Source organism: Chelonoidis abingdonii, chromosome 1, assembly GCF_003597395.2.
Source record: "Chelonoidis abingdonii isolate Lonesome George chromosome 1, CheloAbing_2.0, whole genome shotgun sequence".
In the NCBI taxonomy this organism is placed as follows: Eukaryota; Metazoa; Chordata; order Testudines; family Testudinidae; genus Chelonoidis; species Chelonoidis abingdonii.
Window position 1 is genome coordinate 316,865,645 of NC_133769.1, and position 23,339 is coordinate 316,888,983.

At 42.7% G+C, this 23,339-nt stretch overlaps 1 protein-coding gene across 1 annotated transcript in view; it reads left to right on the forward strand.

Moving 5' to 3' along the window:
* The window catches only part of WDFY2 (WD repeat and FYVE domain containing 2), a 138,003-nt gene that overhangs the window by 87,160 nt on the left and 27,504 nt on the right, over positions 1–23,339 (forward strand). Inside the window, exons 4-7 of the mRNA XM_032778302.2 lie at positions 8,036–8,090; positions 12,963–13,113; positions 16,578–16,690; positions 17,817–17,943. Of these exons, the coding sequence (XP_032634193.1) occupies positions 8,036–8,090; positions 12,963–13,113; positions 16,578–16,690; positions 17,817–17,943 (446 nt within the window). The remainder of the gene's footprint in view (positions 1–8,035; positions 8,091–12,962; positions 13,114–16,577; positions 16,691–17,816; positions 17,944–23,339) is intronic.

Here is a 23,339-nt window from a genome sequence, read left to right on the forward strand (position 1 = left end):
CCAGTAATATGCCTGGCATTTTGGTGAACGGGGTAGTGCATTGTAAGGAGGATGTTGGTATATAGAGAGGCTACATTACTGTCAAAATCAGTAGAGGGACAGATTTTCCACCAGAGCTGGTGAAAAACAGCTCAAAGACTGGTGGCTGAGATGAAATACTGTTCTGTTTCCATTTAACTTAACTTCTGGCTAAAAGTTAATTAGAATCATTCAGCCATTTGTCACAAAGTAAAACGAAGTGGATGATAAACTTCTCTCCTTTTGCTCCTAGAAGTAACACAAGTGGCTATTTTCAAATTTTATAACTTTTCAGCTTAGAAGTTTAAATTTATAAGCAGAACCTTTAAATAAGATGACAGATTATGCCTCGCGGAGATTGATTTTAATCACCATTGCCAGATTGCGTACTTCCTTAGGAAATGGTGGCACTTAAAACAAAATCATGTTGTATTTTTTTTCTTGTGCTCCCACTCTGCAACCCCTTCCCCAAATCTTGGCCTGAAGTTGGGAAAGCTGTCTTTGAAGAGTACCTCTCATTCCATTGCTCCCTCCAAATCTTCAGGGCTATTTCAGGTCCCTTAGAAGCCAAGGGACTCTTCCCTCCAAAAACAAACTTTCTGCTCCAACATGAAGGAAAATTTTAAGTTTTTGGAGGAGATGCTGGTCTCCCACGCAAGTGGCTGTGAAGAAACCTCCCTTTTATAAAAGTGTCTTAAAAGCTCTGCCTCCCTTAATGGTAAGGGCATTTATACACTATCACTTATTCTCCTACTGTTCTTGTTGCAAGCAAAGATCGTGCATGATCTCAGGGCTTGTCTTCATGAGCACCTAATGCATGGCAGGCTAATATGTGGTAAACTTACACTCCAGCTTGATGCAAACTCAGCATTTGTGTGGATGGCAAGCCCTCAGTTGGGCCTCAAGAAAAAGATAATCAAATACCCCGTTCAGAAGAATGACTCTTTACCATCAGGAAGAATTGATCTTAACATCTTCTTCTTCTATCATTTGCTCCTGCTAGATAGTTAGAGACTTAGTCATATGGAGCGTTTTCAATGTCTGTAACGGAATAACTGATGTTGGCTTGCTCACCCAGCTTGTGTCAGTTAGAATCTCTTTCCTCAAGAGGCAAGAAGATTAAATCATAGTTTGTCATCCTCCCAGCCTGTTGATCTGATTCGTATTCTCTACAGAATGAGTTACTTCAAAACTTGCGATCTTAAACTTTTATTTTGCTTCTGGAGTATACCCTGTGAATTCTACTCTGCAAACTAGATCAAGGAGACTGTTTTAAACCCAGAATGAAAATCGTACTTCAAATCCAAACTCTATGCAGCAACCCCAACTCTTTCTGCATTTTCTGAAATCTTTTAATCCTTAATATCCTTAATCCTGAGCAATATTTCCCAGTTTAAAAAAAAAACCACTTTGATCATCTTTCATAATGTCCCTTGGGGGATAAACAAAATCGTAACTGTAATTGCATAGTCAACAGTATCTTTTAAAGAGCCTTCATCCTTTTCTAATCCTGAAGCCAATCTGTTTACCTCTGGGGGAATGTACTCGCTACCTCACTCCAGTAAAAGTGCTGTCTGCCACCCTTTTAAATGAGAGTCTAAAATAGAAGCTATCTCTGGATATGTGTCCAAACTGTATAGTCTGTCAAGTGGGATTATGAGATCCTTGGGCCAAAGATCATTTTTTCTGCCTCTTCTACAACACTGAGCACCCTGTTAGCTACTAGCATAAATAATGTGTGAGGATAGTAGACTCTCAGTCTGCTCATTGGTTGTCAAGAGAGTACTATTAGGATGCCTATGTGGCCGAATTCAAGATTTTTCAGATGGGAAAAGATTAAAATTTGCAAAGGATATTACTTTAATTAAAATTTTAAGGGAAAATATTGGCCTCTCTATCTCAACTGTTATTCAGAGGTTTATATGTGGCAATGGACTCCCCATCATTGGAAGCTTTTAAGAACAGGTTGGGCAAACATGTATCAGGGATTGTCTAGGGTTATGTGGTCTTCCCTGAGCACAAGGCGCTGGACTTAATGACTTCCAAAGGTCCCTTCCAGCCCTACATTTTTATGATTCTGTGACTGACTAAATAAGTGTATATTTAGAAACAAGTCAGACTGGCATTTGAAGGGTTCATCATAGCAAACAGTGTAGGTAAAAAGAGTCTAACAAACTTCTGAAGAGCCCAGTTACCTTGCCAACCAAAAATTTGTTTATAGCAGCAACTTCCATCCTGACAGGCAGTATGTGTAACCAATGTGGGCATTCAGAATTGTAAGTGGATGTGAAAGAACTCTTTAAATAAACAAACAAACAAAGCTTTTGTTTACAACCCATTGTTGCTAGCCACAAAAGAGCAACAGACAGTTATCTTGGGTCCATGTTTGTCAGATGTATCCGCCTCCAATTTAGGTAGTGTAGGTCCAGTACAAATGCATTTCCCTGAACGCACACACACGCGCGCACGCCCAAGTGGTCAACTAAGTGTTGCCAATTTAGTTGTTTTCCAACCCTCCCCTGTAAATTCAAACACCACTTCTAATTTCAGTTACTCAGGAAAGTACTGTGGAAATAACCCTTACAATCTGTGGCAGATGGGTTCTGAACTTTGTGGGTGACCTCTATCTTTATGATGGACAGAGCCAGAAAGTTGTCTAACAACTGGCAATCAGTTGCTTTGACAATAGAACCATATTCCAAGAAAATAGCAAACTTATTTTTATATATATATATGTTTGTATGTATAGTGTGTGTGTATATATGTATAAAATAAAAATATAAAATTCAGTTAGAAAAATGAAAAATTACCTTTGTAGAGTTTTTAGAAATGAAATCCAGTGTTCTGAAAGTGGAGACTAAACAAACATATAGGTGCAGTAGGCATGACCTTCATGAGCAGGGCACCCTATATTAAAATACTTGTCCATGGAGCAACTAATTCAATCATTTTTTGACAAGGATAGGGGAATGAAAATGCAGGGGAAAAAAACAGTGGTCAAAAGGGGGAAGGGAAGCAGAAAATTAACAAAAAAAAAAAATGTTGGGGAAACACCCAGGAATGTATAAAGAAAAGAGAATACAAAGCAAGAATGAGATGTAGCTATGGATTTTGTATGGAAAAGAAGAAAATATGGGCAAAACACAAGGATAAAAACCATGGATTGTGTTCAGGTTAATGGAACATTCTTTCTTATACATTGCACCTCCTGTTTAAGAAAGGAAAGGGGTGGGGTTAAAGTTTGTGTATAATAATAGTTTGTCTATTTTATATCTCTGTGTTACTAGCAAATAAGTAGATAATCAATGTGTTGGTAATCCTTATTCCACCTTCACCAGTGACCATAGTATTCCCTATACCACAACGCCATAATACTTTGTTACAAAGCATTTGAAAAGTCTTTCACTGAAGACTAGTGATTAATATGATCATGTTACCTAACTGAAGGCAAAATTGGAACTAGTTATGGGTGCACATTGTATGTATACCACCTTACTTCCTTCTGGAAAAATGTCGCAGGTTAATTTGAGGTGGGTGAAGATGGTGATAGTTACATTAGTAGATGTGCAGGTAGATGTTGTTGGTCCTGAGGACCCAACCATATCAGCCACACCATCAGGGACTCATTCACCTGCACATGTACTAATGTGATGTATGCTATCGTGTGCCTGCAGTGCCCCTCTACCATGTACCTTGGCCAAACCAAACTGTCTCTACATAAAAGAATAAATGGTCACAAATCGGACATCAGGAATGGTAACATACAAAAGCCAGTAGGAGAACACTTCAGTCTTCCTGGACATTCAGTAACAGATTTAAAAGTAGCCATACTTCAACAAAAACACTTCAGAAACAGACTTAAAAGAGAAACTGCAGAGCTAAAATTCATTCGCAAATTTAACACCATTAATTTGGGCTTGAATAGGGACTGGGAGTGGCTGGCTCACTACAAAAGCAGCTTTGCCTCTCCTGGAATTGACACCTACTCATCAATTATTGGGAGTGGACTACATCCACCCTGATCAAATTGGCCCTGTCAACACTAGTTCTCCACTTGTGAGGTAACTCTTCTCTTCATGTGTCAGTATATAATGCCTGCATTTGTAACTTTCACTCCATGCATCTGAAGAAGTGGGTTTTTTACCCACAAAAGCTTATGCCCAAATAAATCTGTTAGTCTTTAAGGTGCCACTGGACTTCTTGTTTTTGTGGATACAGACTAACATGGCTACCCCCGATACTTGACGTTATTGGGTATGTGACTGGGTTCACTGTTGCCACACTAATATAGCTACCTCTGGTTCAAAACCCTTGAGTCCATGCACCGCTGCAGTGTCATATGGAGCTTTAAACTTAAAATGTTAATAAGGTAGGAATGTTTAACTGTTAATGTCATAAGGCATAAGTCCCAATTCTGAACCTTAGCGTCCAAAATTTGGGTGCCTGCATGAAATCGCCAACCTTAATTACCAGCTTAGATCTGATAGAGCTGGCTCACTCTGGTCTCCCCAAAACCTTCCCTGGGGGACCCCAAGACTCAGATGCCCTGAGTCTCACCACAAAGGGAAATAACCCCCTCCCCTTGTCTCCTCGTTACTTCCTCCCAGGCTTCCCCTCCCTGGATGTACCCTGGAAGATCACCCTGTTTCAATTCCTTGAAACGCAAACCAGAGAGATCAGGTTTCTCTCACCCTCACTCAGAGTCCCTGCAAATGCAAGCTTTGTAACTCTTATCACAAAGAGATTTTCTCTTCCCCCTTGTCTTCTTCCTCCCACCAATCCCTGGTGAGCTGCAACTCAATCCCCTTGAGCCCAACTAGAAAAAAAAAAAATCCAACAGGTCTTAAAAAGAAAGCTTTCTATAAAAGAAAGAAAAAGACATAAAAATGGTCTCTGTATCAAGGTGACAATATACAGGGTTATTGGCTTAAAAGAAAAATGAATAAACAGCCTTATCCAAAAAGAAATACAATTTAAAACATTCCAGCAAACTACACACATGTAAATCAAAAAAATCCAATATAAGCCTATTGTCTTTCTACCTTTGTACTCACAACTTGGAAATAGAAGATTAGAAAGCCTGGAGATAGAGTGATCCTCTCAGAGACTAGAGAGCAGCAGAGCGAGACAAAGAACACACACCCCCAAAACTTCCCTCCCTTGAGATTTGAAAAATCTTGTTTCCTGGTTGGTCCTCTGGTCAGGTGTTTGGTTCCCTTTGTTAACCCTTTACAGGTAAAAGAAGCATTAACCCTTAGCTATCTGTTTATGACAGTTACACATTGTGGCAAGTAAAGCTGACTTATTTTTTTCAGATAACATCAGGAAAGTTAAATAACTCTTCACACTAAGGAACCTTGGTCTAAATTAACATTATTGTAAAGCACTTGATGCTTTGGTTAGATTGTTAGGATGTTTAGGGAAATAACTAATCAAAACTAACATTAATGGTGGAGCAGTTTCTTGCTGCTGTGAGGGAGAAAGTGTCAGGGTGACCTTGGACTAGAAATTCAGCGCACTTAATAGATTTGTTACACTGTTAATTGTGCTCTGAATTGTAGTCTGCTGGTGCCAGGGGATAGCCATTGTGAAATGATTAGAGTAAGAGAACAGTAGGTGAAGTAGGACAAGTCAAGAGAGCGCAATTATAATTAACTTGCCAAGGAAACCTGCAAACATCACACACTTGCTTTTGTGCTCTGTTGCTGCATAAACTGGTAAGACAAACTAGTCACATTTCATTTCTCAGTCCAGTGTTTGTAACCTTTGACTGACAGGCTGTAATATTCATTAGTCTGACCTGAATTTTAGTGGATCATATCCAGTGCCTTGGTATAATGGCCTCTTTTAGAGGAAGATTGTTCTGTTCCTATTGTGAAATGGTTATCTCAGAGCCATTTTACTGCAGGCTGATTTTGGATTAAATTGGCCACCATTTTAAAGAGTTAACATAGACCTATAGCTACTTCACAGTGAGATCTGAGAATACCCTGGTTATTCTGTGAAACTTGAAAGCTATAGGGAAACATTGGCTATTTTTAAATAACTACCAAGTCTCTAGTCAAAGAATGGCTTTTATTAATTTTTATATACAATGTACTTTTCTTTACAAGTAGATTGAAGTACTAGTCATTCATTCATTGTTTTGGCAGTTCTTGCAAACTGGATACCCCAGTACTCTGTGGCTTTTAAAACTTCATTTATTTTAAACATTTTTACCTAGCCCTGGTCTTTACTGGCGGAATCGATGTAAGTTATGCAACTTCAGCTTAGGGAAGAGCATAAATGAAGTCGATGTACTTAGATCGACTTACCGTGGTGTCTTCACCATGGTGAGTCGACTGCTGCTGCTTCCCTGTTGACTCTATCTGCTCCTCTTGCGGTGCTGAAGTACAGGAGTCGACGGGAGAATGTTTGGGGGTCGATTTATGGCGTATCGATCCCCACTAGATTGATTACTGTCCAGCGGGTATTGTAGATGGACTCTGAGTCTCATTTTTCCCCTTACTCTGTGCTACCTTCACTTATTTCAGTCTCTGTGATCCTCTTCTCTTTCACTGAAGTCACAATAAGGATGATGATTTTCCCCCAGTGTCATGGTTGCTCTTTTCTTCTCGTGAAGTCTCTTGGCACTTGCTATCTTGTGCACTTTTAGCTTTCTCTCACTTGCTCATGAGTGTTGACTAAGCCTGTACCCATTTCATGCACGTATTTCCCTATGAAAGGACTCCATGAGCTTCAGCCCCAAAGTTATGCCATACTGCTGGAACATATCCCTTTCACTTGTTTTTTGTCTAGTCCATTATAAGTCACTTTTTTAGTATCTGTACCTACCATCAATCTGAGAATTAATTCATACGATCCTACCACAAAACACAAACTCTGAGATCTGGGTATTAGGCTATTTGCAGTCCAGTATCACAAGACTTCTATCTGATTCTTTTCATTGAGGCCACTTAATTTCCCATATTTTGATCTGTTCTTCCAGAAAACTCAAGCAGATGAAGGACAGCGGTGCTCCCTGTAAATACTAACTTGCATGGGGTTTGCCGCTCTGTGCTCCAAAGGCTGGAGACTGTTCTTCAGGTTTTCTTGTATGCTGATATTTTCATAAATAGTTCTTAAACTGTTAATATAACTTCTGTTGATTTTTAAATCAGCACAAACCTGAGCAGCACTGGGAGGCTGACAACCTCCTCTAACATAACTGGCAAACAAGTGCTTAACTGAGGTTCCATACCACTCCTCCTCTCCCATCTAGAGAGAGCTTGTAATAATCCATGGCATCCCACATATACACAGATTTAACTGTTCGCAGCCTCATGTAAACACCAAAAAAGGAGAAATACTGAGTTTAAGGATGGTAGAAAGGGATATAGAATCACCAGTGGGATGAAATTAAGCAAAAGGAAATATGGCCTTAATATCTATCAAAACTTCCCAACACACAGATCTGTTGAGATTAGAAACTAGATAGAACACAATGAAGAGGAATAATCTAACACTGGTAAGGGGTTGGACTAGGGCTATTGCATCACTAAATTAAATTACAGGTACCTGGGCTCTGACCTATGTTTAACCAGGAGAGGGCAGTAGAACACAGGGACACACAAATTGAATTGAAGCCCCAGTTGGCTTGAGAAACTAAATTATTTGGGATATACTTGATCCCAGGTCTCCCGTTCTGTGGCATGTTGTTGGCTAATAGCTAAGTCATTAACTTGGGCCAGCTTGCTTTTAAATGTTTTGATTGCCACTTTTTCCACCTCCATTTCATTCAAATGCCACTATTGTGAAATCACTTACTGGGCAGACTGCAAAGGTGAAATACTCTGGTAGTAGCGGAATTTACTAGTCATGTATTTATTTTAAAGGAAACTGTTTGTATTGGACAACAAAATTCTAGCTAATGTTGGATTTGAACTTGGTTGAAAATTTATATTTTCTGTAAATTCAAATAGAGCACAGACTTATTTGCAAATATTTCACATTTCTAAACATTCTTTTATTTTTACAGGAGTTTATTTTATCAGAAGATTACAACAAGATGACACCAGTCAAAGGTTACCAGGGTAAGAAATGCGATCAGTCTTCGTTAGCAGAGTTATATTTTACATTTGTTAATGTCATCAATTGCTTTTTAAAAAAAACAAACCTTTCTCTTTTGCAGTAGAAAGGAAGGAAGTGTTATTTCCTGTAATTATTGATTTACTAATATAAAACCTTGGTTTGTCATTAGATTGATACTATACTATGTTTATTCTGAGATTACAAGAGTGGAAAAAAATGATTTGTTTAAAATGTTTTAGTCGGAAATGTGTTGGTGTGGGGTTCCCCCTTCCCCGGATAAATTCTTTAAAATCCAATCTTTCTATTTGAATCTTTGGCAGTCCCAGCATATCTAATGACAATATCTAAAAATCCTGTCCCCTTTATCTTAAATGCCCACATATATTTAAAGAGACCAGTCTCTCATACATTTTGAAGTATAGATATCTTACTCTAAGATCAAGCAAAACTAATCCGTATCTTCCACCTAATAGCATTATAATGTTCGCTAATGGGCTCTTCTAAAAGACCTAGCTGTCCTTACTCTTGTTTGTTAGGTCACAACGGTGTGTTATACCAGTATTCATCATAAATTCAATGTCAACTGATGACTAGTCCTTTTTTTTTTTTTTTCCTTGTATCTCTTCCTTCGACATGTAGGTAACGCTATCCTGTATCATATAAGTATGGTGTTTCCGCATAGAAACCTCTAACACTGATTAGTGTTCAAAAGATTAATGTGAATTATTTCAAAGTTCTGTGTTTAGAAAGGTTAAAAATAAGACAATCATTCCTTCAAGAGATGGTTCTTTGGGGTCACTTTGTTACATACCCCTGAAAGCATAAAAAGAATCTGGATCTTCAAGAATGAAGGTGAAACACATTTTTTTTGCTTTTAAAAGTCTTACTTCAGATCACTTTCACTTAAGCTCTCTGGTGTGTTATAACATCAAGCAAGAAAATATAAGTAGGTTTTTGTTAATGTGTGCTGTACACAGAATCAAAGTAAGATGTATGTGCATATCTTAAGACTCTGGATTGGTTTTACAGACACTCCCCAATTTATGCAAGTGACGAATATGCTGGTAAGGCTTTGATCCACTTACACACGTGCCCTTAGTTGATTTAAATTAAAAAAGTCTCATTGAGTGCAGTGGCACAATAAGCTTACCTGCATGCATTGGAGGCTGCAGGATCAGAACCTATATGGAATTCATTAGTGGGGGAGATGAAGAGTAAGCTGAAATCTTCCTTGTCCTGCTACCCTACCACCTTTCTCAATGCTCATACATGTGTCTACGTTGACATACACTAATGTGTACATACAGATTTCTTGCTATTCCTGATTTAGTGTTCAGTACTGCCATTGCCTGAAAATTCTGCAGTATGATGCAGCGTAACTGATGCAAGGGAAATTCTCTTATTTCCCCCACCCATTGCAGCAGGCTTACCAGAGAGGCACCACTCTGTATCTCAGTGAGCTCAATAGATGAAGACTGGCACTTCTGACCAATTAAATACAGGACGTACTGGCTTAAAAAAATTCAGTTGATCTTTTGTGTTCTCAGCCCCACTTTCAAGGTTACAAAATGGTTTTGGAGGCCTATAGGAATGGTTCAAACTCTGTTGCAGGTTAGAGTATATGCAGCTGAATGGGACATGTTCCTGGTCCAGTAACTCCTCACTTAATGTTGTAGTTATGTTTCTGAAAAATGCGACTTTAAGAGAAACGATGTTAAGCGAATCCAATTTCCCCATAAAAATTCATGTAAATGAGGAAGTTAGGTTCCAGGGAATTTTTTTTTTCCAACAGACAAAAGACCATATTATATACACAGTATATGTTTCAAACAAACAATTTAATACTGGTACACAGTGATGATGATTGCAAAGCTTGGTTGAGGTGGAGGAGGAGGAGTCATAGGGTGGGATATTTCCATTACTGCTAAATGATGAACTTGCAATTGGCTGAGCCCTCAAGGGTTAACTCTCTTACTCTACAAGGCACCAGGAATGGAGGGAGATATGCGCATTTCCCCTTTCAGTACACTGCCTTGTTAATTAGATCAGGTTGCTGAGACCACAACTGCTGGGAGCTCCCTCCGTCCTGAGCCCTGGTGTGTCCCTACTGCTCTATAAAAGATGAGGTAAGCGGTATGCAGGGGGAGGGGGGACACCCTGACATTAGCCCCCCTCTTCCTTCCCTCCCCGCAGCACAACACGCAGGAGTCTCGGGGAGCAGCTCTGAGGCAGAGGGCAGGAGCAGCACATGGCAGTGGGGGGAGGGACAGCTGCAATTGCTAGCCTGCTGGCAGCTGCTGCACAGGGAATTTAGGGGAGTGGGGAGCTGATGGAGGGGGCTGCTGGTCCATCCTTGTTCAAAGCCCCCACCAGCTAGCTGGAACAGGCTGCTCTTCCTGCAAGCAGTAGACGAAGCAGGCGACTGTGAAACGACATTAGAAGGGAGCATGTTCCCTAATTGATCAGCAGTGTAATAATGAAACAACGGTTAACAGGAACTGCTTTAAGTGAGGAGTTACTATACAGCTTAAGTTTTAGTCTAGTAAACTGGCCCATTTGCTATAGAAGTTTGGAGGTCACTGTTAGAGCCACATGTGTTAATTGTGTTACCAGGCCCTGAGGAACCTCATCTTGAAAAGGGGGGGAACTAGTGACAGATGTTTACACTGATTTTACATCCTTGACTAGAACAAATTCCTCCATAGGATTCAACAGACAATATGCATATATTTGTGTAGTGTATGCAACAACAAAAATCTGTGCTTTATTTGAGCATCGTATTCTGAGTAATTTTGCTTTTTAAAAAAATACCAGTTTAGAATACAGCTGCAAAGATATTTGATATCTTCCCAGTGTCAACTTTCACATAAACAGATACAAGCAGCCTACTTTGCCTGACATATGTCTCCAAAGTCCCAGAACACTAGTAAAGCAGTAGGTTTGTGTATTGAGGAATACGGCATTCACTGTTATGATACAGCTAAGAATAAATCTGTAAGCTGTTTTTCAAACCACTTTTTTTACTTAAATCTGTTCAGTCAGCACTTCACAGTTCAGCCCAGAGGTCACTGATTTAAAGAATCAGTGATAGGTAGAGTGCCGTTTCTTAGGTTAAAACCCCTTGAGGGTTTTATTTATGTAGAAGTACAAATCTATTTTCAGCTGTTTTATTGATATTGACCGGTTGTGATTTTTATATTGCACTTTTTCAACATCCTATTTCAATAACTATCTGGTGTGCCATATGTGTGCAGTTTTCATGTGCACTGTTTGCATCTCACCTGTAACATCAAGTGGTCGGACAGAATACCAAACATCAAAGTCCTGGACCGGCCCCTGCATGACTAGCATTGAATCTGTGATCATAGAGGAGCAACTTGGCTGGGCTGCTCACCTCATATGCCTGGACAATACGACTCCCCAAAGCCATGCTTTATGGACAGTTGAAAATGGGAGCACATGTGCTGGGGGACCAGTGAAAGCAATATAAGCACAGTTTCAAAGCTCACCTAAAAGCTGACTTGGGGTACATCTACGCTACTCGCCGCATTGACGGGTAGCGATCAATCTATCGGGGATTGCATGTAGTGTAGATGCGATAAATCGATCCCCGATCACTTTCCTGTCGACTGCCGAACTCCAGCTCGGCGAGAGGCAGAAGCAAAGTCGACGGGAGAGTGGCGGCTGTCGATCCCACACCGCAAAGACGTGAAGTCAGTGATTCTAAGTTGATCTAAGATACGTCGACTTCAGCTACGCTATTCTCGTAGCTGAAGTTACGTATCTTAGATCGATATTCTCCCCCCCGCCCTCCCAGTGTAGACCAGGCCTAAGTCAACCCAAATGCAGGAGAAACTGCTGCTGCCAATGGCACCAGGCCTATTGGTCTGCCTTAAAAGCCATCGAGAACAGCAGAACAGAAAAAGCCAAAAAGAGGTGGGAGTAAAGAACCTTGCAGGCACATTGCCTGACATGTGGCTGCATTTGCAGATCCCTCATCATTTTCTATTTGCACAATGAGATGCGCTGAATCAAACTGACTCTGATTTGTCATCTGTGACCAGGACTCCAACAATGTGTGTACAGTGTTAAAATTCTTCTTTAGTTTAAGGCTCTGTCTACGCTAAATCTTCAGAAAACCTGTGATTGCGTTTCCACCTGCATGGTCCCACCAGTGATAACAATGCTGGGAGTGTAGACAGGGCATGGGTGTTTGTACCACTGTGTTATCGAGGCCTGTTCAGTAAGTCAAAAAATCCCAGCCTTGAGTTCTGCCATAATGGTATTACCAATGGTGATACTGCAGTGATGGGAGTTTTCCTGAAAAATGCAAGTGCAGGCAAAAGTATATTACAGTAGCACCGCAGAGTTATGAATATGTCAGTAATGGAGGTTGTTCGTAACTCTGAACATTTTAAAAATGTTACATTGTTTAAAACTGAACATTAACTTAGTACAGCTTTGAAACTTTACTAAGAAGAAAAATGCTGCTTTCCCTTTATTTGTTTAGGAGTTTACATTTAACAAAGTACTGTACTGCATTTACTTTTTCTTTGGTCTCTGCTGCTGCCTAATTGCGTATTTCCAGTTCCAAATAAGACTGGTCAGTTTGTAACTCTGGTGTTTGTGGCTCTGAGGTTCTATTGTATCATACAGACATAAGGCTTGCAAGATTGGGCTGTTACATATGCAGTTAGTCACATGACCAATCCTGTTAGGACATCAGTTAGACTTACAGATGTGAATAAAGGCTTGCAGGATTGGACCCTAGAAGTGGTTTGGTGTGAAGGGATTAATCTTCATGGATCTTTTGGATAGCAGAGGAGTGACTCTTCAGTGTTATATGTCTGTTTTTTTTCTGCTTGATTTTCCAGCTCACCAAGGCAGGGTTATGATGCTTCTGTTTGTCCTGGAGATGGAATGGGTGTTAAGCACAGGACAGGACAAGCAATTCACATGGCATTGCTCGGAGAGTGGGCAGCGGCTCGGAGGGTATCGCACCAGTGCGGGGGCCTGCGGCCTGCAGTATCCTTTGTTTAAATCTTAGCTTTTCTCTGATTCTTTTGTCTTTGGCACGTCTTTGTTTAAAACAGCCGTTTTCAGGCCTGCATCATCTTAACCATCTATATTCAAAACCTTACAAGGAAATAATTTTTAAAACTCAGTTAAAAATGGTCAGCCCTCATAGCTTTGTCCACTTTAAAGCTAAATATACTTCATGCATAAACATAGATTTCTAAACTCTGTGACCTATCCATTCTTAAAAGCTGCATCCTATTGTGGTCTCATTAATGGTAAGATAGAGATTGATGGGAGCTTCATTTAAAACACACTTTTTCTTTTGGAAATTATAATAGCAGCAAAGTAGGTCAATGATCAGGTCTGTGCGTGTGCGCACACATGGCAAAAATTAAATGACTTAATATGAAATAATGAGCGCACATTCTCTACCTTGGAACAGAACAATGTGCTTTTGAAATATGGGCTCAGCTGGAGAGTAAATGATTCCTAAAATGTTACTCGCAAACAGGTTAATTCTCCAAGATCTGCCCCTAGTTGCCTGACAGAAGAAATGTCGAGACTCTCTCCTTTGATCAGTGATACACTGTAAATTTAAAAACCAGTCTTTTAGAAAGACTGAGACAATGGAGATTTCAATGAGTTGTTAGGGAAACTGTGCTCTTATAGTGTCTACAGTGCACTAACAGCCCATTTTACTAGTTTATGAGAACCTGAAGATCAAATTGATTTGAAACCAATTTCTGTACAAACAAGTGAAATTGACCAGCCTTTTTGCCCTATCCAGGCTGAATGAAATGCAAAAAAGTATAAATAGTGAAGAGTAAATTCCACTTCTAAAATATTTTCCCTTATTAGTGTTAAGTATTGATTAACACAGGATCTTGTTGTCACTTCTGTTGGATAGTTCCCTTTAAGGGTCTGGGAAGTCTTCCCACAGCTTGGATACCATTTGAACTGGACCCTTAGATCATGTCAGAACGGCCGCTCCTGTGTTTATATTAACACGACCAAATATAAGTAATAGACTGGTAGTGCTAACAACCCCTTTACCCTGTTAATTCCAGTCTCTGTTCTCTGCTATGCCTCTTGTTTCGAAGTACATAGTTCTTTGGGAATGTTTACATTGCAAAAAAAACACATGCAGCAGAGAGAGAGAGAGAGAGAGAGACTCAGAGCCTAGGTCTATAGCAGGGGTCTCAGATAGGATGACCAGACAGCAAATGTGAAAAATTGGGGCGGGGCGGGGTGGGGGGTAATAGGAACCTATATAAGAAAAAGACCCAAAAATCGGGACTGTCCCTATAAAATCGGGATATCTGGTCACCCTAATCTCAAACTCAGTTTACCTTAGGGCCAGTGTCAGTCCTCAAATCCTCCCAGCAGGCCAATAATGTAACTGAAGATGATGATCAGAAAAGAAAAGGTTTATACTGCATTTTTTATTTTGAATTTCTTAGAAATAATAAAGCTGTCATACAACTTCTTTGCGTGTTAGTTTTTAGTGTTTGCCAGACACCTGGCAGTGCTTCAGTTCTGTCAGTTTGTTGATGTTTGGCCTCCCTGACTGAGCAGTTGAAACCTTCAGGATTGCAGCAAGGTGTGCATCAGATAGTTGTGCTCAGTATTTTGACCTGTTTATATTTATTGTGGAAAAAAGTGATGCTGCCCCCATGGCTGACTCAGCCCGGTAACCAGTGATGAGATCTGTCCCTCTTCCCCAGCCAATGGGAGGTGGGGCGGGGGGGGGCGAGGAGCACTACGGGGGCCTGTGACTCCTCCTTCTGTGACTCCTCCATAGGCCACAGTGGGGAGGCTCTTGGGCCACAGATGGCCCACAGCCCAGGAGTTTGAGACCCCTGGTCTAGACTCTCATTTGTAGGTTTTGCACTTCAATGCTAAAAATAGCCATGTAGACATTCACGTCTGAAACTCAACCCCTTCCCTGGCATTAGAGCCCAAGCTCCAACCGGAGCAGGAACGTCTATGTGGCTGTTTTTTTTAGCAACGTAGCACAAGCCCAAGTCTGTGTCCGGCTCTGAGACTCATTGTTGTGGGCCTTTTGCTGTGTGAATGTACCCTTTGATTATAAAAGACATTAGTGCAACGCAGCCTGTCAATGCTAATTAACTCAGGGGCGGGCAAACTTTTTGGCCTGAGGGCCGCTTCGGGTTTCCGAAATTTTATATGGAGGGACGATTAGAGGAGGCTGTGCCTCCCCAAACGGCCAGGTGTGGCACAGCCCCCATCCCCTATTCGACCCTCCCTGCTTCTCATCCCCTGAGGGCCCCCCCAGGATCCCTGCCCCATTCACCCCCCTGCTCTCTGTCTCCTGGAGCCCCGCCCCTAACTGCCCCCCCCGCTGCCCCATCAAACCCCCCTCTCCTTCCTTGACCTTGCCCCCAGACCCCATGACCCCATTCACCCCTTCTCTGTCTGGACTGCCCACCAGACCTTCTGCCCCCCACTACCCCATCCAAACTCCCTCTCTTCTGACTCCTCCCCCGCCAGGACCCCTGCCCCATTCAAACCACCCCTTCTCCCCTGCCCTTTCTGCCCCATACTACCTTCTCCTCCTTCTTCTCCCTCACCCTGGATCTCGCTCCGCCTCCTGTTCCCTTCCATTGACCCACCCTGCCCCTGACCACCACCTCAAACTCTCCTTCCCTCTATCCGACCCCCCCATGCTCCCTGACCGCGCTGCCTGGAGCACTGGCTGGCAGCGTGGCTGCACCAGGACTGGCTGGAGCCAGCCATGCCCCGCACAGTACAGAGCACCAGGTCAGGCCGCAGCTCTGCAGCTGCGCTGCCCCAGGAGCTTGCAGCCCTACCACCCAGAGCATTGCACTGGTGGCGCAGTGAGCTGAGGCTGTGGGGGAAGAGGAACAGCCAGGGGCTAGCCTCTCGGGCCAGGAGCTCAGGGGTCGGGCAGGAGGGTCCCGCGGACTGGATATGGCCTGGGGGCCATAGTTTGCCCACCTCTGTAATAACCCATTCCTCAAATATGAAGTGCAACTAAAATTAGATTGAGGAGATACAACTTGTCAAAAAGGATTATTCCAGTAATTAGTTGTAATCTCACCATGTATAGACCACACTTCAGGATGCACCTGTTCAAACTGGCATTTCCCCAAATATGTCATAAGACACAAACCAGCTCTGTCAAAGAACAACCACTGCCACCTACTAGAAACCATTTTAGAAGGAAAGAGTCATCTTCCTAGAGGTAACTGATCTGTTTCTAATCCTAGATAGCGCAATGGTACTGCGACGGGCGTACTGTAAATTCAAATATAATAGCGGTTATTTCCAACTAAGATTCCAGTGTAATACAATAATTAGTATTTAAACAAAAAATGTAGTAACTGCTATGTAACTTCATAAAAATGCAACATATTCTTATAGATACATCTCAGAATTCAGAACCTCTGTCTAGCCTTTATAAAAGATTCCTCAATGGTTTCAATCAGATTTGATGTTGAGACCCGACATGTGTTTATAGGTGATCATTCTGGGCAGGTAACCATTCTCAAACTAGAGCAAGAGAACTGCAGCCTTGTCACAACATTTAAGGGACATACAGGTACAGTTTAAAGTTAAATAATCATCTCTGGTTCTTCATATAGGCTCTGCATTACCATGGGATGAACTGAATTTGTAAGCAGCTGTGATGGTTTGAATTGAAGAAATGTCTGTATTTTGTGGGGCACAATAGATGAGCTTAAACTGTCAACAAGGTAAAGGGTGGTAATTCTGTATTACTAAAAACAGGAGAGAACCCTGACTTAAATCTTGAAAATTCTGCACCTTAAAGTACTTTGGTGGGAAAGTGCTGCAACAACAAATAAAGCCCTGATAGAGGAAGACATTAGTAGATAAAGTCCCAATCCTGCTAACACACATGCATGTGAGGAGTCCCATTTGTAGTCAATTGAATTGCTCAGGGTTTTGAATGCTGTGTGCAGTGTTTCCAGGATGTGACAAGAAGCATGTAAGGAGTTGACATTTAAAAGTACAGTACACGTTGCAGGAGCTGACTGGTCACTTTGCTGCTGGGGCTCTTGCATTGTCCTGGTGGTTGCTGTGTCAGCCCACCATGTAGCAGATGCCTATGGAGATGGGAGTTGATGGATCGTTCTTCATTGATCAATTTATTTTCCTCCTATGGCTGTTCTTTGGCCTCAGTGGACCTCCATATTGGCCTTCCACTCCACTTCCCACATCCTCAGCAACCGCTGACTGGTTTGAAGTGTTTTGACAACCCACTGAATTATTAGCTGTGAGGCAAGGCTGCTCAGTTCTCATCCTGCAATTTTTGTGGTGGCATCTCCTCTCATTACTCCCCAGTGTCTCCACGGTTAATCACAAACTCTGCCTGCAGGGTGTGGAGATGAGTGTCCACATAGCAGCTCTTTGACCACTCATGAGGTAACTTCCTATCCCAGGATTCACTGGGCTCAGTCTGCATGAGTTACAGAGCTGGGACCGGGCTCTGCACCAACAGAAACGCAGGATTAGAATTTGGTTCTGGTTTCCTAGGCTTTTCAGTGTGGCTCATTCTGTGCCAGACCTTTCAGTTGAGAAGTCTGCAGTGTGTTGGATGTGTTTAAACTTAAGTCTCATCTCTTTAAGTTGAGAATCACTTTTGATTACCTTCTTCCCTTCCACTTTCAGTTGTAATGAAATAACTGTACTATCTCCTGTTTTAGGTGGTGTCACTGCTCTTTGTTGGGACCCAGTGCAGCGAGTTTTGTTCTCAGGCAGTTCAGATCATTCCATTATTATGTGGGACATAGGAGGAAGAAAAGGAACAGCCATTGAATTACAAGGACACAAGTACGTTTGAAGAGTTTTCCCTCCTCCTTGGTTTAGGGGAGAAAAACAAAATGAAGCAGAACCAAGGAGTATATTCTTGTGTCTGTGCATGGGATTTGTGTGTGACTTCCTGTATCTTTGTATATTACCAATATTAACTACAGTTAATGAGAGGTTGTTTTCCCTATCGGGTTCTATCTTCACCCACCCCTTGAAGGAGCACAAGATTTGGAGTACCAGCCACTTAAACTCCATGCCAACCAAATATTTTTAAAATGTGAATGTATGTAGAATCCAGGCTGTACCCAAGGTGCTCTGTCTAATTAGCCATCATTTGTCAACGTGTTAAATGTGTGTTCCTAAGCATCAGCAACTGAGCAAGGCAGAACTGGCTCCTGCTGTTGTAAAGGGGAATACACTAGAGGTACGAACCAGACTTAATAGATCTAGAGAGGAGGAGATGACTTGGTACTTTTGGTCTAACTCAATATTAAAGACTAATTTCACACGTGTGCTTTTCCAACCATTGAATTACTGTGACTGTGCAGACTGACTGTTCAAAGGAACTGTCATGGTGTAATTCCCCACTCTGAACCTTAGTGTCCAAAAGATGGAGTACCAGCATGAATTCCTCTAAGCTCCATTACCAGCTTAGTACTTGTAGCGCATGCCACCAACCAGGAATTCCAGTGCCTGGTACACTCTGGTCCCCCCAAAACCTTGCCCAGGGAACCCCAAGACCCAGAACCTCTGGATCTTACCACAAGGAAAGTAAACCCTTTCCCCCACCATTGCCACTCCCAGGCTTCCCCTCCCTGGGTTACCCTGGAAGATCACTATGATTCAAACACCTTGAATCACAAAACAGAGGAAAATTCACCTTCCCCCCTCCTTCTCTCTCCCTCTCACCTTGAATCACATAAAAACAGAAGGAAAATTCACCGCTTCTCCTCCTCCTTTCTCATCTACCCTCGTCTCAGACTCTCCCTGGAGATGAGAAAGTAATCCTGAACACAGAGAGGAAAAATTAACCTTTCTCTCGCCCTTCCCTCTTTCTTCTCCCCACCAATTCCCTGGTGGAATCCAGACCCAGTCCCCTGGGGTGTCCCACCAGAATAAAAAACAATCAGTGTCTTAAACAAGAAAACTTTTTAAGAGAGAAAACTAGTAGAAATTATCTTTGTAAATTTAAGATGGATTAGGTACAGGGTTTTTCAGCTATAGATACTGGGAATACCCTCCCAGCCTAAGTATACAAGTACAAATTAAAAATCCTTTCAGCGAAAATACAAATTTGAACTCCCTCCAGCCAAAATGCACATTTGCAAATAAGAAAACAAAAAACATAAGCCTAAACTCGCCTTATCTACCTAGTACTTACTATTTTAACTTATAAGAGCCTGTATCGGAGAGATTGGAGAGAAACCTGGTTGCACGTCTGGTCACTCTCAGAACCCAGAGAGAACAACCCAAATTCTAACAGCAAACATAGAAACTTCCCTCCCTCAATATTTGAAAGTATCCTGTCCCCTGATTGGTTCTGTGATCAGGTGACAGCCAGGCTTACTGAACTTGTTAACCCTTTACAATCAAAAGAGATATAAAGTACTGCTGTTCTATTAACTCCTACTATTTGTTTATGACAGGAACTTTCTGCTTGGCTGGTTGGGCTGCCTTGATTTTGTGGTTCTGTACCACTCCTCACAGAAACACTCAATCCTGATGTCTATTTACATTAAAACCAACTGCTGCATGCCCTGCCGTAGCCCATTGTTGTAGCATCACAACATCTAATGTGCAGGCAAACCTCTGTATCTTATTTGCAGTATGACAGTGTTGGAGAACATGCTGGTTCAGTGATCTAATGCATTGCATTAGATAGAACCACAGTAAAGATAGCATTTCCACACAGTGCTTCCTTCGAGTTAGCAAGTCATAGATACACAGTAGAGTGGCACTGTTCCAAATTGCCTTCTAAAAGCATTGCTACATAGAGGAGCATCCATATACAAGATAATGGACCAGTATTAAAGCACTTCTCAGTATGCACTTGGCTTGGTGTCAAGCAATGCTGGTGCCAAACTGTGGGGTGAAGATTCTGACCTATTCTCAGGGTGTGTCTACACTATGAAATTAGGTTGATTTTATAGACATCGATTTTTAGAAATGGATTTTATACAGTCAACTGCATATGTCCACACTAAGCGCATTGTCGGTGGAGTGAATCCTCACTACCATGGCTAGCATCGACTTACAGAGCAATGCACTGTGGGTAGCTGTCGCACAGTTCCCACAGCCTCCTCCGCCCATTGGAATTCTGAGTTAAACTCCCAGTGCCTGATGGGACAAAAACATTGTTGTGGGTGGTTTTGGGTACATGTCGTCAGTAATCCCTCCCTCCATGAAAGCAACAGCAGGCAATCGTTTCACACCTATTTTCCGCGCAAACGCAATACCATGGCAAGCATGCAGCCTGCTCAGCTCAGCTCACTGACACCGCCACTATTGTGTCCTGTGTGCTGCTGGCCGCAGATGGAGCAATAGGACTGCAAACCGTTGTTCTCATCATACACTGCTTCTGCTGCAACTCTGCTTTCCTGCTCTCCTTCAGACACCATACCACAGCGAATGTGCAGCCCACTTAGCTCACCAACACCACCACTGTTGTGTCCTGGGTGCTGCTGGCAGCAGACGGTGTAGTAGGACTGCAAACCATCATCACTGTCATACACCGCTTCAGATCCAACTCTGCTCTGCTGATACTGCCTCAACAGCAAATTTCTCCATGTTGTCTGTCGTGGGCTCCCGGGTTCTTGGAAAATGTGCATGGTGCTAACCATCATCCGGCACCACTTCCGCTGCAATTCTGGTCTCCTGGTGCCTTGAATTCACCTCACAGGTCCTCTCGTTGTTCGATATAAATATCTATTCTTGTGGCATCTGTCATCATCTACTGATTCTGCAGCAACTCTGCTTTCCTGCTTTCCCTCAGATGCTATATCACAGCAAGCATGGAGCCTGCTCAGCTCACCGCTGCTGTTATGAGTGTTGTAAGCACCTCACGCTTTATCCTGCAGTATGCACAGAACCAGAACCTGCAAAAGGAGGCGATGACTGCATGATCATGATAGCGATGAGGACATGGACACAGACTTCTCTCAAGGCACAGACCCTGGCAATTTGGACATCATGGTGGTAATGGGGCAGGTTCATACTGTGGAACATGGATTCTAGGCCCGGGAAACAAGCACAGACTAGTGGGACTGCATAGTGTTGCAGGTCTGGGATGATTCCAAGTGGCTGCGAAACTTTTGCATGCGTAAGAGCACTTTCATGGAACTTTGATTTGCTTTCCCCTGCCCTGAAGCACAACAATACCAAGATGAGAGCAGACCTCACAGCTGAGAAGCGAGTGGCAATAGCCTTCTGGAAGCTTGCAACGCTAGACAGCTACCGGTCAGTCGAGAATCAATTTGGAGTGGGTAAATCTACTATGGGGGCTGCTGTGATCCAAGTAGCTAACAATCACTGAGCTGCTGCTATCAAGGGTAGTGACTCTGGGAAATGTGCAGCTCATAGTGAATGGCTTTGCTGCAATGGGATTCCCTAGCTGTGGTGAGGCAATAGGGATATGCATTCAGTCTATCTGGGGACTGGACCTCCTTGGCAGCCAGTACATAAACTGCAAGGGGTACTTTTCAGTGGTGCTGCAAGCACTGGTGGATCACAAGGGACGTTTCATCAACATCAATGTTGGATGACGCTTGCATCTTCAGGAACCTGGTCTGTTTAAACAACTGCAGGAAGGGACTTACTCCCCAGACCAGAAAATAACAGTTGGAGACATTGAAATGCCTATAGTTATCCTTGGGGACCCAGCCTACCCCTTAATGCTATGGCCCATGAAGCCATACATAGGCACCCTGGACAGTAGTAAGGAACTGTTCAACTATAGGCTGAGCAAGTGCAGAATGGTGGTAGAATGTGCATTTGGATGTTTAAAAGTGCTCTGGTGCAGTTTACTGAGTCGGTTAGACTTCAGTGAAACCAATATTCCAATTGTTATTGCCACTTGTTGTGTGCTCCACAATATCAGTGAGAAGTAAGAGGGAGACATTTTATGACTGGGTCGCTAGTTGAGGTAAATCGCCTGGCTGCTGATTACACACAGCCAGACACCAGGATGATTAGAAGAGCACAGCAGGACATGCTGCGCATCAGAGAAGCTTTGAAAACCAGTTTCATGACTGGCCAGGCTTCAGTGTGACAGTTCTGTTTGTTTCTCCTTGATGAAAACCTGCCCCCTTGGTTCACTCTACTTCCCTGTAAGCCAACTGCCCTCCCACCTTCAATCACCTCTTGCAGCGGCAATAAAGTCAATATTGTTGCAGAATCATACATTCTTTATTAATTCATCACACAAATAGGGGAATAACTGCCAACATGGGTGAGGGTAGGAGGGAAGGACAAGGCCACACTGCACTTTAAAACATATTGAATGCCAGCCTTCTGTGGCTTGGGCAGCCCTCTGGGGTGGAGTGGTTGGGTGGCTGGAGCCCCACTCCTCTCCTCCGCATTCTTGGGCATCTGGGTGAGGAGGCTATGGAACTTGGGGAGGAAGGCAGGGGCTACCATGGCAGTCTGTGCTCTTGCTGCATTTCCTGCAGCTCCACCAGACGCCGGAGCATATTGGTTTGATCCCTACAGTAGCCTCAGCATTGCATCCTGTCTCCTCTCATCGTGCTGCCGCCATCTCTCATCTCGCTCGTCCCTCCTGTCCTCGCGTTCATTTTCTGCTTTCCTGGACTCTGACATTATTTGCCTCCATGCATTCTGCTGAGCTCTTTCAGTGCAGGAGGACTGTGTGAGCTCAGAACATTTCATGGCGAGTGCAGTTTTTTTTGCCGCCTTATCTGCGCTAACCTCTGGGACAGAGATGAGAGGGGGAGCGTTGAAACACTTGCAGCTGCAGGAGGAAAAAAGAGTATTTTTAAAAAAGGCACATCTTGGAAAACAATGGGTAGACTCTTTCACGGTGAACCAAGCTGTTAACATTACATAGCACATGTGCTTTCAGTACAAGGTCGCATTTTGCTTCTTATATTGAGGGTGTGCCAGTTTGGGGTGAGAGAACACACGCAGGGCCGAGTAACAGAATTCGGCTTGCAGGCAGGCATAGTAAGCCACAGTCTTTTGGCTTCTTCAACTGTCATAACGTGGCAATGGTTTTAAACAGCAGCGCCCTCCTTTCCCATACCAAGCACCCGTTGGGTAGGCCATTTAAAAGGAGGTGCTGTACTGGCCAGGAATGCATCCAAAGTCTTCAGGGCAAATTAATCATTAAACACACTTGCTTTTAAACCATGCATTATATTTACAAAGGTACACTCATCAGAGGTGCCTTCTCTGGCTTCATG